At 41.1% G+C, this 16,750-nt stretch overlaps 1 protein-coding gene across 1 annotated transcript; it reads right to left on the bottom strand.

Annotated features, from left to right (window-relative positions):
* Positions 1 to 4,842: 4,842 nt before the first annotated feature.
* LOC116506997 (vomeronasal type-2 receptor 26-like) lies at positions 4,843 to 13,610 on the bottom strand. The gene is made up of 6 exons (XM_032214903.1): positions 13,566 to 13,610; positions 13,328 to 13,338; positions 11,896 to 12,187; positions 10,916 to 11,408; positions 6,131 to 6,196; positions 4,843 to 5,747 (listed from the first exon to the last, which is right to left on the bottom strand). The coding sequence occupies exons 1-6, from the start codon at positions 13,608 to 13,610 to the stop codon at positions 4,843 to 4,845; spliced, it is 1,812 nt and encodes a 603-aa protein (XP_032070794.1).
* Between the last annotated feature and the right edge of the window lie 3,140 nt (positions 13,611 to 16,750).

Raw genomic sequence — 16,750 nt, 5'->3', positions numbered from 1 at the left:
GAGGGTAGGACAAGAAGGAATGGGTGGAAACTAATCAAGGAGAGAAGCAACCTAGACCTAAGGAGAATTTTCCTGACCGTTAGAACAATTAACCAGTGAAACAACTTGCCTTCAGAAATTGTAAATGCTCCAACACTGGAAGTTTTAAAGAAGATGTTAGATAACCATTTGTCTGAAATGGTATATGATTTCCTGCCTAAGCAGGGGGTTGGACTAGAAGACTTCCTTCCAACTCTGTTATTCTATTGTGATCAGTCTGGGTTTTTACTGAGAAAAGTACAAAGCTTTGAACTATACTGGGAAATTCAAATATTGCAAGAATAAATATTTCTGAGCAAACACAGCAAACAACCACCTAGATATTTGTGCTCCGAGTAAAACTTACAAATATGGGAGAGAAAATGGGTATGGGTCTTTGTTAAAGTCTAAGAAAGGGTTCCAATAATTCCCCAAGTGCAGATTCCCACCAATAATGAGATCACCAGGCCTGTAATAATATTCCGGAATCTTGTAACGTTGTGGAAGCACACGAAGGGTTTGCATCTTCTGAGCAATAGCTGGAGGCAGGAGCCAGAAGAGCAGCAGCAGGAGAAGCAGCCCAGTCATTCTTGTCACTTTCAATCCTAGATCAGAAATCAAGATTGTGCAGAAGCTGAATTGCAGGCATCACTTTAAAATTTACCAGAGTTTTAACAGGATAAACCCAGCACATGCCCCCTGGATGGATTCAGGGTAGATATATCAAATATGCTTCCTCTTACCTGTGTTTGGGCTGTGACCAAAGGGAAAATTAAGGGCAGCTGAGTCTCTTCAAACCAAGGAGTTAGCTCTTTGCAAGACAAGGTGAGGTAGCATTGCCTGCCCCCACCTGGAGTACTTCAAGCATATTTTTGAAAGCAGATTTTTATCTCTTTTGTGGCTTAAATCCACAGGGGATATATTGAGAATTGCTGTTCTTCTGATAATTGCAAGGAACAGCCCTCCATTTTGTTTCTTCAACAGAAAGGGAAAAATAGATTTGAATCTTTTGTTGCTAATCCACAGAGCAGCTGAACTTGACAATTGTGTAAAATGAAGCTGTCAGTCTCTGTTTCGCTACTTGCTTTCGGCTGCCATTGAAACGGGGACGAGGAGGCCTGGTATTTGGGAAGGGAAGTTTTAATTACAGGAGAGATTGTGTAAAGGGAGTTTTGTTCTCACCATCTACTGCTCATGCTGGAGATAGTGATGGGAGCCGCCAAGGCCAACTGTCCTGCATACCAACCCGATGATGCTTTTTGAAGATGGAACCCACATGACACCTGAGGGATTTGCAGATTGGACTAGGGGTGGGGTTCCCCGGGGGAGGGGGTTGGGTCACATATTGATATCTATGATTTCGTGCGCTTTTGCCTCAGATCTTGCTTTGCTTAGCTGCTATCTTTTCATAACCAGTAAAAGTACTCTTAATTCTGCGAAATGGAGTTAAGTGGTTTCTTTCTTGGTTGCTGAGGGAGGCTGGCTTGACATTAAGCAAGATCTCACTTTCGCACTCTTCCCAGAGCTAACACCTTGAGGGGAGTGTAAATAAAGCCGAAACCTTCAAAAGAATGTCCTACCCAGGCAGCGACCAGAAGGTCGACATGGGGGCAGCTGCATCCTCGTGTCCCTTGGAAATGGAGCGGATGGCAGATCTGAATTTGGAGGAATGATCTGTCCACCCTAGGTGGTCATTGGGAGTGGGACAGAAGTATGACCCTGAGGAAATTCCGGCTGGAGTTACCACAAGGCGATATCGGCGGACAGCAGCTGCTTGGCAGGACATCAATGAGGAGAACCTTATGATGTCTCAGGCTATGAAACTCTTTCAAGAGGCTTGGGAGAGGTGACACTTATGCGAGAATGGTCCCAAAAGAGAAGCTGATCTCCCAGAACTAGAGGAGAAAACTGCAAAAGCCCTCCTCCACCCAAGTGGGGCCCTGGGAGCTGACAGTGGAGCTCATCAGGATGGAGAAACCCCGGCGCCAGCAGCAGCAGCCACGAGAGCCCTTCCAAGAGGGGGAGCAGCCCCCCACAGATGCTGGATGGCAAAGGCTCCTCCGCTTGGTGTGAAATTTGGTGGGGAATCAAAGGACCTAGGATTTTTCCTGGTCCAAGTCTGGCATTTAATGCAACAGTTCGGAGAGGATCTCCCCACAGAAGAAGCTAAGGTGAAACTGGTTACCATGGCGCTGGAGAACAAGGCAGCGGAATGGTTGGTTGCCCTGCATAACGGTGACTCCTCCTACTGAGAGACTATAATAGGTTTATGGCCGCCCTGAGGAAATGCTTTGATGATCTGCTCACAGAGCGGAAGGCCAGAACCAGAATGAAAACCCTTACCCAGGGAAAGAGCCCAGTGGCTGATTATATACATTATATCATGAATTGTCCGTTTCTATGCTGGGTTGGTTTGAAGAGGCTTTAATGCACAGATTTATGGATGGCTTAAACAAAGATATATGCCAGAACTATGTAAATGGGGGGGGGGGTTTAACTTGCAACACTGGTACGAATTGGAACACATTCCAATAGTCCAATCAAGATGTGCCCACGGCATCTTTTCTCCTAGGTTGTGTACAAGTGGTACATAATCAAAGTTGTGAAAAAGCCCTTCTAGCAATCGTTTTCACTTGATGCTCAAGCAGGAGTTGTGAGTCCTGAAATTCCCCAAATTTCTTGCAAAGTCTGTTTGGACCCCACCCAGTACCATAGATGGTGTAATCCTAGAACTAACAACACCCCCAAAGGCAAAACCATGCAGTCTTGCTGCTCCTTCAAAGCCTGTTTTTCCCCATGCAGACACTCATAGCCTCCAGACAGAAGGACAGGACATGCACAGCTCTGCTTAAATTATCAGAAGCACCAATGTTCAATTGGGTGTCATCAGCAAATCAAGGATATGGAGATGGATGGGCTTACCTTGATGTATCATGCAGATGTTGAATAGGAGGGGGAGCAGTGACCTCTGTGGCACCTCACATAAAGAAGGTCCAGGGTGGGGTCTCTTCTCTCCAGTCACCACTGAGTCAGTTAAGACAAGGATGGACACAGTATCTTAGCAGTTCCTAACACTTCATTCTTCTGGGCTTAGAACTTTTCTGTTGTGCTTGGGATCTGCTGGAGCCCCTCTACCAGTTTCAGTGTCACAGCCCAAAGTGTCTCTATCACTAGGACCACTTTGGCCTTGATTTTCCACAACATCTCCAATTCCTCCTTTAGACCCTGGAACTTCTCCAGCATCCCATCCTCTTTCTTTGGATCTTGCTATCATTTGACACTGCTGCATCTCTCACCACCCTTGTTTTCTTCTTTCTGACCTCTTTGTCTGGTTTGTTGACCAGTATCTGCCTGTTTGCTTTGATCTGGAAGTCCCAGAGGATCTTAGTCCTGTTATTCTCCACAACTTTGTGTGGAATATCACATCTGGGCTTTACAAGATTTAGCCCATATACTGTCCATATGTTGCTGTTCCAACTACTTAGTGGTGTCATTCAGTGTATCTTACACCCTGTCATGTTGTATTGGATTCTCTCTGAGGTTGAATGCAATATTGAGGTGTGATCTAACTAATATATAATATGGATCCATATCCATTGAGTCAGATATGAGTCTTGGCAATTCTATGGCCCAGGTATCTGCACATCTGCTGATCCTGCACTACTTTTTTGAGCTGTTTTATTCTCCAGCTGGTATCAGCTTTGATGGTGTCCAGCCATGTCTTTCTTTGGTGGACTGGTTTCCATTTACCACTAACTCTTCCAAACATAATTACTTTCTCCGGTGAATTTCCATGCATGACATGGCCAAAGCATTGGTGGAATTCAGAATTTTTTACTACTGGTTCTGTGGGCATGGCTTGGTGGGCATGGTGTGGCTTGGTTGGGTGTGGCTTGGTGGGTCTTGCAGGAGAACAATACTGTAAAATCTCCATTCCCTCCACACTCCAGGGGAAGGTTACTGCAAAAATCCCTATTCCCTCCCAATCAGCTAGGACTCAGGAGGCAGAGAATAAATGGGGATGGGGCCAGTCAGAGGTGGAACTCAACTACTCAAAATTCCTGCTACTGGTTCTCCAGAAGTGGTCAGAACCTGCTGAATATCAGCTCTGGGCCAAAGTAAATGAGACTCAGTTCCATAATTTCCTTCCAGCAACATGTGTGGTGCTTTGTGCTCCTGTACTTGCTTGTTATTTACCTTTACTGTCCAAGAAGTTGTTTTATATATTATTCTAATAAATTAACTATATCACATCACAATACTGAGAGCTAAAGAAAAATGTTTTAATACTTTAAATTGTAAAGTACTAAATCTGAAATGCAAATAGAAGGAATTTCAAACAGGAACTAAAATTATTTGTATTTGGACAGAGATGATTATAAAATACCAATAGAACTTAGATTTATATATCACTTCACAGTGCTCTGCAGCCCTCTCTAATCAGCTTACAGAGACTTTTGCCCCCAAACAATCTAGGTCCTCATTTTATTGACCTCGAAAGGATGGAAGGCTAAGTCAACCTTGAGCCACTGAGGATTGAACATTGGCCTGCAATGTTGCATTCTAACCACTGAACTGACTGTCACCGTGGGGGGGAGGGGTTGTATGTTTAAAGTTGTATTTGTATTTGTATGTCTTATTCTTAAAAAAATGTATAACCAATAAAGATTATTTTATAAAAAAAATAACCTCTGAACCACCAAATATTTCAATGATTTCCAATTATTTGAAAGACAAGCCACTCTTATTTCATCATTGTTAAGAACCCACATCAAATTGAAAAAGGAACCAAAGGCAAAATAAAAGTTACTACTTTAATATGAATCAGAGATTCTTGTGCCCCATTATATTTTTTCTCTGATTCAGATCTGGCCTAAATAGGATAATGTAGCATTTGGGGAAAAAGATGCAAGCTAATAGACCAGCCCCAGAGGCCAAGATGGAGAAGATCTCCACGGCCACCATGGACTTCCCTTTGGTGCTCAGGTAGGTGGGCAGGAAGGTGATCCAAACACTACAAAAGATCAGCATGCTAAAAGTAATGAATTTGGCTTCGTTAAAGCTGTCAGGCAATTTCCTAGCCACAAAGGCCACAATGAAACTGATGAGGGCCAGGAAACCCAGGTAGGCAAGGACAGCGTAAAACATTGAAGCTGAGCTTTCATTACATTCCAGGATTGACTCTCCTACCAAGGAGTGGAAGTCCAAATTGAGAAACGGGGGAGAGGTTACCAGCCAGGTGGTACAAAGAATTGCTTGGACCACGGGACAGGCTAAGACAATGGAGTAGGTCAATTGTTTTCCTAAGAGTTTCCTAGTGCTGTTCCCTGGTTTTGTGGCCATGAAGGCCAGCACCACCATGACAGTTTTTGCCAACACAGAAGATACTGCCAGGGAGAAGAGAATGGCAAAGGTAGTTTGTTGGAAGAGACAAGTGAACTTCCTGGGTTGACCAATGAAGAGGAAGGAGCAGAGGAAGCAGAGCAGAAGGGAGACCAGGAGGATGTAGGTGAGATCTCGGTTGTTGGCCTTGACAATTGGGGTGTCACGATGTTTAAGGAAAATTGCCAGAACTGCTATTGTGATCACACAGAGAGAAAGAGTGAGAGAAACTAAAGTATATCCAAGGATGTCTTGGTAGGCAAGGAAGTGGATCTTCTTGGCAATGCAGTGGTCTTTGTCCTTGTTGGGATATTGGTCTTCTGGACAGGGGTCACAGCGAGCTGCATCTAAAATCAAGAAATCAAAACTTTGTCTGAGGGTCCCAAGGACCTCTGCCATAAGCCTTATTTCCTCTTCATTATTCCTCCCTCCCTCAGCTGTGGCACAATTTCCCCTTTCTGCTATGGCCAGTCCACCAAGGAAGTAATGGAATGTGCCTTTGTGCATTTCATGCTGTATAAAACAAGTTCATTCTTTCTATATTATTAATGACGCTTTGGCTAAGATGTACCACCATTTCCAGGCTCTTTTAGGGCGGGAAAGGGTGTGCCTTATAGTCCAAAAACTATGGTATGTAGTTGATTGTAGGCAGACATGTTGGCTGGATCTCTTCTTCTCTGACATGTCTATCAACTGATCCTAGAAAATCTGCTTTTGACATTTGCTCTACCTGTCTGATTAGAAATGGTCGCTTCTGGACAAGGGATACATTGATAGCAGCAGACCTGCTGGCCCTCTGGAACTCTTCTCCTTTCTCCTGCCTGGCACCTCTTCATGCCACACCTGGCAAAGGGCACTTTCTGAAAGAGAAAAGAGAAGTGCTTGAGATAGCATAAGTAAGGAACATGCTTCATTCATTCTTCTCCATATTCCTATTTCAATTGAAAGAAAGTCTTCAAAAGAAATAATTCACCTGTGCTTCCCAGAAACCAAAAACATTTCCTAGGTAAATTAGGCAAGCAGCATTGCTGTCTCTTCCATAGATGCTGGAAATTGGAGTTGGGACCTCCGCATGCAAAGGAGGGTTGGTGACATTAAGTTACAGCTTTGATAAAATAGTAAATGATGAAGACCAACTGAAGAGTGTGAGGGAAATGAGTTTTTGGAGGAGTGGGAGGAGGTGAGCAAAATAGAAACAGGAGAAATGGGTTCTTTTTATTTATTTATTTTTTAAATATTTTTTTATTTTTAAACAAATATAAATAAATAAGACATATAACATAAAAAACATCTTCAATTACGTACAGTGTGTCGATTGGTTAGAAGGTTTTTGTGCATCCTTTCCATAGTCATCACTTAAACTATCTAAAGTCACATATTGTCAATCAAATATATTTGTATACATTATTGTTATAATCCTTCATTTGTTTGATTACTACTATTGTTTCTTCATTTTAAATAAGGTATTCTAAACATGAATTCATTTATATTATAATAATTCATTATATCATCTTCACTATATCCAATAATATTTTTTTATATCCTATTCTAACTCATTATATTATTTTAGTATTGGTAACATTCTCTAATAATTTCCAATTCTATGTTTTTTCCATTATTAGTATCATCAATCTAATATATATGTATACATATACATATACATTTGTATTGTTAAACATTCATTGTTTAACAATTGTTAAACATTCATTGAGTATAGCTATTATTACATCCTTTTTATATAAAGCATACTACATTTAAAGTAAATTTTTTATTATGGCTTTTCATTACATCGTTCTGAAATCGTCCAATGATATTACATCTTTATATTCTATTCCGTATAAAATTGTTTATCTTTTATAAAAAGGCTTTTCAACATCATCTCCATAGTCCCACTTGCAATTTTATATAAAATTTCATATTATCAATCTAGTATATATAAATGCATTATTATCATTATTAATCATTTATTTGACTATAACTATTATTACTTTGTCTTATACATAATACTCAAAGTTTAACTAAGTTTAACTTAATTTCATTGTGACATTTCATTTCATCATCCTGTATCCTTCCAGGAGTAGTGCAGTCCAATATCTCTTGCCATTTGTAGAATCTGTATTCTAAGTGTTTTCTTGATAAGTCTTATGTGGACTTTTCTTAGCAACTTGTTGTTCATTTCATATCTTATAGAGAGTCGAAACCCTCCATCTCTTCCTTCCATCAGTTTGCCTTTAATTATTACTGCTGCTTCTGTCAAAATTACTCTCATTGTTTCTGCCAGATTTTCTCCCCTTTCTTCATCTGTATTTTGAAGTCTGAGATAGAGTTCCAGTTCGTCGATCTCTACTTTCAGTATTTCACACATATCATTTCCCTCCACTCTCGGTTGTTGTCAGTGTCAACAATTTTCTTATTACTTTGTTCATATTTCTCTGCAGTTTTTTGAACTCTGTCCTCAAGTTTCATCATTGTAAATATTCTCAACTATTTCCTCCATTCTTTCTGTATTTTGTTTTATAATCTCAAGTCTCTTATCAATTCTCTCTGTGATTATTAGAACTTTTTGAATTTCTAGCATAATTATTTGTAATATTAATTCCTTTTCTTCTTCATGTTGCACCATTTTTCCAGGTTGTAAACACTGCCACTAAGACATCCAAGGCTTTTTGCTAGATTTCAAAAAAAATCAGTGTAATCTTTCAAGTCGAGGCTTTCTGTTTACTCCAAAAGAGCACCTGTATAAACAAAACGTGCTTAATAGCCTTGTAATATCTGGTGTTACCAAGCCTCCAGTCTCTAGGTGGCAGTGTTACTTCTTTTTTCTCTGCTTTTACCTCTCTCTTTAATCTCCAAACTCAAGGAGAGAGAGAGAGAGAAAAAGCTTAAAAGTTACAATCCAACTGAGCCTTGAGAAGAAAGAGAATTTTAATCCACAGATCCAAAAAAGGAGAAAAATAGAAGAAGGGGAAAAAAAGACCAGTCCAATTTAAAATTAAGAGGCATTTGTAACAATTCCATCCATAGAAAGAAACAAAATTGAAGTGAAAGAGATAACACAATAGTTTTAATCCAGGCTTAATTCACCGCTTACTTTCTTCTGTCTTCAATTTTAATTTAACTCTAAGTCTTTTTGGGTGTTCTCTTCTCTCATGGTAAAAATTTTCTCACCATTTCTGACACACTTTCTCTCCTATTCTGCTTCTGTATCAGGGGTCTGTCCCAACCTTCTGCAGTCTCAATGGTTGCTTCTCTTGTATCCGGAAAAAAGAGCTTCTCCTGGATTGATCAGGGGTTTACGATGCCCCTGAGATCAGCAGGATGTGCCCTTCTCTATTACCGTCTCTACAAGATGGTTTAAGTCCATAAAGGATCATCCAGCAACAGAGATATTGACAGCAATCCTGGAGCTCCAAGATTGCATGTTGTATTGTAGCAACGTCAGCCCCACCCTCCCATTAAAATTGGGTTCCAATTGAGGCAACATTGAACTATTTTGTTCTCAGTGCACTTTTATTAAAATTTCTATGGCAACATAATGGACATGTTTCTTTTTATTAAGGCAATTATTCTTTCTTGTGGTCCCTAAAAGATCTTCAATGGGTGACTGTTTCATGGAGAAGGAATCTGTCAAGATGACAATCTGGGTCTGTTTGACTGTATCACTTCCTTTCGCCTTTCCTGAAATGTAGTGCTGAATCCTTTTTATCTGTTGGAGTCCCTCCCATTATTTACTCCAGTGTGTGTACAGCTATATCCTGGAGTAAGATTTGATTCTTGGTTTTGGGGTCCTGAATTTGATTCCACAGTGGGAATAATCCATAGAAATCACTGTTGCCCAGCTCAATGGCATCCTAGCTTTCAAGGCATTTTTCCCAATCCCAATCTTTCTGCATCTGTCACAAATGAAATGTTGCATCAGTTTTTTCAGCACAAAGCTGCCATGTTTTATGATTCAATTGACCTTTTTTTCCAGCTAGAAGGATGTTCTGCATCTCCAGAAGAGAATGAATCTTTCCCTGAATTTACATCATTGCCCTTCAACTCACCTTTGTTGACCACATGATTGCATCAGAGTTAAGGGTGAAATCCAGACCTGGGGGAGCCCCAGGATCAATTTGCCCAACTTTCACAAGGACAATTGATTTATTGGGGAAGAAAACCCAGTTGAGAAGATCATAACAAGCAGATCCCAGTCCATCTTCTGAGAAGGAGACTTCTTCTCCAGCACTGTTGTTGAACTGGACCTTTCTCAAGTAGGGAAGAATCTGAAACAAAACAGATCTTTGATATTTGGAGTAATTGGCTGAAAGCCACAAATGAGACATTATGGCTCCTACCATTCTATCATAGTCCTCATTTTAGCAGACTGGTTTGTGTCTGAGAAGTTTGTGGAATTATGTTTCTGGAAATTTCAGCAATCAGGAGTAACATCAAATGCTTAGCTACTTCCCCAATACAACAAAAGCTTGCCTTTGTGACTGGGCATTTGCATCATGGTTTTTCTTCTCCATTTTAAACAATGATGCTTACTTACAAAGATTATAATGCTATACTCCAAATTTCATTGTTCAGCTTTCCTCTTGCTTTACTTGGCTATATACATTTTAAAATCTTTACTTTAGCTCAATATCTTGTCAATGAGAAATGTATTTTAGGAATGAGTAAATAATTTCTTTCAAAATGGTGTACAATTTTACCAACTTTCTCTACCTGATAGACAAAAAGAGAGAAGAAGGCAGGAACCAAGAGTGACCAAGTGGGGCCATACAGAAGGAAACATCTGCCCTGGCTTGTCCATTCACTGTCCAGAGAGGTCCATCATTTAGCCTTTGATCTAGAAAAACCTGATTAATTTCAGACCAGGAACAGGTTGGATTCAGGTGACATACAGAGAGAAACTGAGGTGGTTCTGCATAGATGCCCACATGGATGTCTACTGCCCTATTGAACCATCTTGCACAAACACACCCAGATTGTCATCTTGCTCTGGCTGACACCTCCTCCATGAAATGTTCATGTCCTGAAACTCAGAGATCCATTGGAGATCTTTCAAAACTTTTTATTATTACATTTCTTGCATGGATCTTATGGACTATTGATTTGATTTATTTTTATTTCCCCCTCTGCCCCCTTTCAATCAAAACTACACTTAATTCATATCATTTAAAAAAAACAATAACCATTTTAACCTGTTCTGATATGCTGATATCAGATATTTAAGGAGTAATTCCAGAAATAATTATGGGAAATTTCCTCTCTAAGGATCTGTAGATTGGATTAACAGTCACAGAAATTACCTGCCATGACAGGACATTTGAGATCCTCTTTCCAAGCCTCATCATGGCTGGTTGTCCTTCAGATCCATATATTGCATGTAATGCATGTGCCAGAGCATAAACAGCATTGTAGATGTTGTAACTTTCACCAGTCATGCTTGTTTCAAACAAGGAAGATGGTACATTTTGTAAGTTCTCCTTCCCTGTACAGTATTTCATCCCCCCTGGATAAAATTTACCTGGTTTGTGAAATTCACATGCGAAGACCGTTTCCCACCATAACGGGAGAAACATATCCCCTTGTGGGTTCAAGGGATCTAAAGACAGGATGAAATCGCTGAATTCTGCGATGTCACCAGTGTGGTCCCTAAAATGCAAAGCCCCATGCAAGGGCTTTAGAGAATGCCATATATCTATATTTTCCATTGCAATAAGTTTCCAAGTGGAAGTTAGGATCCAAACGTTCTGAAGTGGTTCCGTTTCGTGATATACATAATGGTCCAGAAGCCACTGAAAATGTGTAATAGTTGCAGAGTCTCCAAAGAAAACAGTGATGTCAGCTTTAAGCCATGTTTTGGAATATGAAAGGAACTCGAGCACATTATCATTATTATGTCTCATCATTTCAGTGAAGGCCAGGCAGATCTCCTTCTCCTTGAGCATCGGCATCAGAGTTGAAATGAAATGTTCTCCACTCTCACTTTCAGAGGCCAGAAGTCCAACCCAGTTCCACTGGAAATACAGAAGCAGCTGGATCAAAGCCACATATTGAGCAGATTCCTTGGAGTCAGTTCGGAAGAAAGAAGGAAAAACTCTTCTGTCTCCCTGGGTGAACTCAAAGCCAACACTGAGCTGGAGAAAACGAGAATCTTCTTTAAAAAGCAAAGCAAAGTTTGATGGTGCCATTAGGGGTTCCCATGTGAAGGTTTATTGAGCCCATCAGTCAAACTCTGTCATTTTGAGAGAGAAGTTTCTTCACTTCTTAGGACAAGCCATTAACATATTTGCAGAGTTGTGATATGTCAGAATCCAAGAGAACTATCCATCAACCAATATTTTATGTTATCTAAAACATATCTGGCTGCATAAAATATTAAAATGAACCCAAGTACAGCATTGATTCTCTAATTCACATAGTATTGATGTGTCATCTTGGGCTTCTCCGGAGTGCTTCTGTTCTCTACCTACTCTGTAACTGCATCTTACAGAATCTCCTTACCTGTGGGACCTTGAAGATGCTTAAGATGGAAGCCATCACCATTGATGATTTTGGGTTGTCACCCCCGATGACAGAGAAAAGGGTCTCCTTCTGGTTACATTTGTAACCTGGAACCATTTGGCCATGTGTGGAGAGCAAAAGGAGGCTGATTAAAGAAATCCTCCTATCCCACTGGACATTGTCATACATGTGGAAGCCAAGGGAGATGTTGGGGAGGAGAACCAGATCCTTGTTGATCTCCGTGACAGCAAACACCAAGGCCTGGAACTGATGGTAGTTGTTGGGCATGGGGCTATAGAGAGGGAAAAATATTCAGAAGCATTACAGAAAAGCTTGTATGTGCTGATGGAGTTTGTCCTGAATTTGATCTTTGTGGGGTTTTCTTTGGAGTAAGACGTCCCAAGTATGAATAGTATTTTTTTAAAAATGTTTTTTTATTCAACTGGTTGGATTTGTGAGAAAGGAGAAAAGGCTGTTGTAGACCATTTTATATCCCTTTACCATCCCTCCCATCTTCACTTTGGTTTGGAGTCTGTAATCCTACCCAATTTCTTCTTTAACAGCCTAATCAGTTTTTTGTCTCTTAGAGCAGCTTCTTCAGGTCTGGCATCATTGTTGAATAGAAGACTCCAGTGAGGGCCAGAGCAATGATTTACTGAGGGCCATTATTCATAATCACTACTGATTCCAAAACTGAGGATGGTTTTTTATGTGTGTAGTATTCCATACAGGAAAAGGTTTGAGCTTTTTCTTGAGTGTTCCAGCATGACTTTCTATCCAAATGAACAGTGTAAGCCAGCTTCTTAACTAGTGCAGTAAAGTTCCTAACGTGTTGTCCCTCATTACTCTGTTTGTGGTTTCTTGTCTTCCTGTTGAAGAATTCTGAAAAGTTTGAAAATCTAGCCTGTTTTTTTTTTTTTTAGTTTGGCTCCTTATTGAGAAAAGGACAAAGATTTGAACTACACTGGGAGGTTGAAACATCACTAGAACAAATATTTTTGAGAAAACGATCATCAACATTTTTTCTCCTCCATGTGAAACTTACATAAATGGGGTAGAATACCATAATGGGTCCATTGTAAAGTCTAGATCCATAGGCTTATGATAGGCACTGAGGGGAAAATTCCCACCAATAATGAGAGCACCAGACCTGTAGTAATATTCCTGAATCTTTAAACGTTTTGGTAAGACACAAATGGTTTGTTTTCTCACAGCAGATGTTCGAGAAGTTGGAGGCAGGAGCCAGAAGAGCAGCAGCAGCAGCAGGAGAGGCAGCCCAGTCATTCTTCTCACCTTCCCTCCTGGGGGGCACAAACAAATCAAGGTTTGTGCAGAAGCTGATTTACAGGTATCACTTGAAATCTCACCAGAGTCTGCTCATTCCACCTGGATGGCCCCAATACAAATTGATATGAAATATGTTTCCTCTTACCTGTGTTTGGGCTGCAACCAAAGAGGAAACCAATTCAGCTGAGTCTCACCAAAGCTAGATGTTGGCTCTTTCCAACATGGGAACAGACCCCCCCCCTCTCTCTCCCTTTCAACTAGGAAAAGTCAAAGAATATTTATAAATCAGGTTTTACCTTGGAAGATTTTCATAGGAGGAAATTCATAGGGGATATCTTAAAAATTACTGTTCTGGTAATTGCAAGGAAAGGCAATTGTCTTACCCATGTGGCACTAGATGTTGTTTGTGCAGCAGAAAAAGAAAACATGTCGGTGTCTCTTATTGCTATTCCCCAAAGCAAATGGACTTGAGAGACAAGAGAAAGTTGGGTGTTTGACTACATGAAGCAGCCCATATAAACAAGATGGAGTTTGACTTTTGCCATCGCTTTTCCAGATAGGATGAGTGCTAATGGGACAGGGTGGCACATGGCAGTCAGTTGTACACTAATAAGTGTGAGCAATGATACCAATGCAGATTGAAATAATTGATTTATTGATACTCAAATAGAATGGGGCAAAAGTAAAAACTTTCTTCTCCCAAATAGACAAGTTGTCAGGCTAATTGAAACTCTACAGAAGGTTCTCTAAGAACTTGTTGGAGCCATAAATGTTTGTCTGCTGTATTTGTCTTATGATGTAGGTCATCCGAATCCTCAGCTGGGGAGGAAAGGATACCCCCATTCATAGTCAATGTCTTGACAAAGTGGGACTATAATAATGGGTTCATGATGTTACATGCCTCTCCTCTTTCTCTGAAGCTGGTTCCAACCAGTGTTGGTTGGAGAGAGGGAGATTGATCTCAACACTTTATCTTCAAGTTGTCTCAGTGAGGTCTTCTCAGTTCTAGGTCAGGTATCATCCATATGATGGAGATATTCAATTCCACAAGCAGTGAAGGACCAAACAATGTAATCAAGGTTTTGCCCTGGTTGCTGACAGCTGTTGGATGGGGAGGTTTAACAGCTCCAAAATCAAGTAACCGTGGGTAATTTGTCCCCCCAGTATTGGGTCATGGATGACATTGCTCTTCCATGTTTGGGACTGTAGTGCAATCTGAGGGTCTTCCGTGACACTCATCTCCTGCTCAAAGAACAGATAACTGCTATGGCCAGGAAGCTCTTTGTAAAGCTTCAGTTTGTGAAACACAACTATCTTGAACTTTGGTGAATCTGAACACCCATGAGAGGGACGGAGTGGCCTGAGTGAAGGCAGGAAGCCTTAGTTATTGGGTTTGGATTCAGCAGTGGAATGGGACCAGCATGGATTCTTCCTTCAGACATGGTGTGGTACCTCCACCTCTTTAAGAGATCTTGGTTTGCTCCCTTTTCAAGAAATTATGACTGGACCCCACTATACCGACCAATTCTCATCCACAACCAATGTCCCTTTTAAAAGGAAAGATTGTGAAGAAGGTGGTCATGCAGTACCTTCACCAGACTCTTGGTGGATTATTTAGGCCCCTTTCAATCAGGATTCAGAACTGGCATATGGGACAGAAAAGACATTGGGTCAGGGTTCCAAGTAATACACCCATAGCAAACAGAATTCCAAGGCAGGTAGGTTCCTCAAAGAATATGTTTATTTGGCATATCATATTGGTACAGGCTGGTGAAAACCAAATCTGAATATTCTCACTGATTTCGTCTAATTAAAAGTAAAAGTGTTTCCCTTTCCCAAACAATCAGTCACATGGTCCAATCAAGGTGTCATCTGGTTGCCTGGTAGCTTCACTCCTCCTCTCCCCTATCAGCTGTGGGTATGTTCCTTGGTTCCCAGGGGAAAGTATTTTGTTTTGGCTACAAAACCCGAGCTATCTGTTTTCTCCCCACCCTATGCTCAGTTCCAGAGTGGCAACACTGAAGCCTCAAAATGATCATGGTCAGGTCAGCTTCAGGGTTGACACATTGGTTTGATAGCCATGGGATGGTGGTAGCAATCCATCCTTGCTCTTCTTGACCTCTTGATGGTCTTCAACTTCAGCTTCTATATCAGGTCTTTGTTAGGGAGTGGGCAGGACTGCATTTTACAAGTTCTCTTCTTTTCTACAGGACAGGTATCAGTCTGTGTTGATTAGGAGTGCCAGGTCCCAGAACTGGCTCTGAGGGTGCCATAGTGTTTGGTGCTTTCCCCTCTCCTCTTTAAGGTATACATGAAGATATCCATCTATGTGGGGTGAGGTATTATCAGTGTGCCAAAGTTGTTCTTGTCTAAATCTCTGGCCATGGTGACTCAAGCAGCATTGTTGATATCCTGTCTGAGGACCTGGTGGCTTTGGGGTTCTGTATGAGAACCCCAGTCAATCCTGAAAAAAAATAGGTGGATTTGAGTTTGAGGCTCTTCTGAATATGAGATTTTACCACCTTTGCCCCAGACAGGTCCAGTGCATAATCTGAGGTCCTTCATAACTCCTGGCTCCTACTCAAAGTGTAGTTGGCAGTTGTTTCTAGGAGATCCTTTGCAGAGGTGTGCTTTGGGTGCCAGTTGCATCCATTCCTGGTTTATGAGGGTCTGTTCACAATTGCTCCTGCCCTGGTTGTAATGAATTCTCCATGGGGCTGATCTTGAATAGCATTTATTTTGTGCAAAACACAGCATTGTGGGAAGTTATGTGTGCTCCCAGAACAGCACATCACATCTCTGCCTTATGAAGTGCACAGATTGCTAGTGTGTTTCCAGATGGAATTAAAGGTACAGTTTTGACCTTCAATATTGTATATGGATGGGACAAGGTTATTTTGAGGAATCCCCACTCCCTGGTTTCACCCATCGGGTCAGCAGGAGGGGAAAGGACAGGTCCCATCTGCAAAAGACTTCTATCTCCGAGGTGGTGCAGTGGTTAGAGTGCTGTACTGCAGCCACTTCAGCTGACTGTTATCTGCAGTTCGGCTATTCAAATCTCACCGGCTCAGGGTTGACTTCAGCCTTCCATCCTTCCGAGGTGGGTAAAATGAGGACCCAGACTGTGGGGGCGATATGCTAACTCTGTAAACCGCTTAGAGAGGGCTGAAAGCCCTATGAAGCAGTATATAAGTCTAACTGCTATTGCTATTGCTATCTCTACAGACCCAGGAGACAGGACACTTCTGCTATGGAACCCACCCTTTGGGACATTTATTTTATTGATTAAATGCTAAATGGCTCATCTGACTCACAGAGAGACTCTGGGTGGTATACACAAACATTAAAAACATACTTTCTCTGCTGATGTGGAATGGGAGATGCTACACTAAAGGGATGAAGATAGTTTCATAGATAACCTGGACCAATGCCATGTAGGACTGTAAAGCTCATAACCAACATCTTGATTTGGACCCTGAAAGAGATTGGAACTCAGTGAAGCTTGTGCCACAGAGGTGTCATGTGTGCCCTTCATCCAGTGCCCAAAGTTGCCAGAAAGCTGCATTCA

Source organism: Thamnophis elegans, chromosome 1 (genome assembly GCF_009769535.1).
Source record: "Thamnophis elegans isolate rThaEle1 chromosome 1, rThaEle1.pri, whole genome shotgun sequence".
Taxonomy (NCBI): Eukaryota; Metazoa; Chordata; class Lepidosauria; order Squamata; family Colubridae; genus Thamnophis; species Thamnophis elegans.
This window is presented reverse-complemented; position numbering and strand designations above follow the sequence as displayed.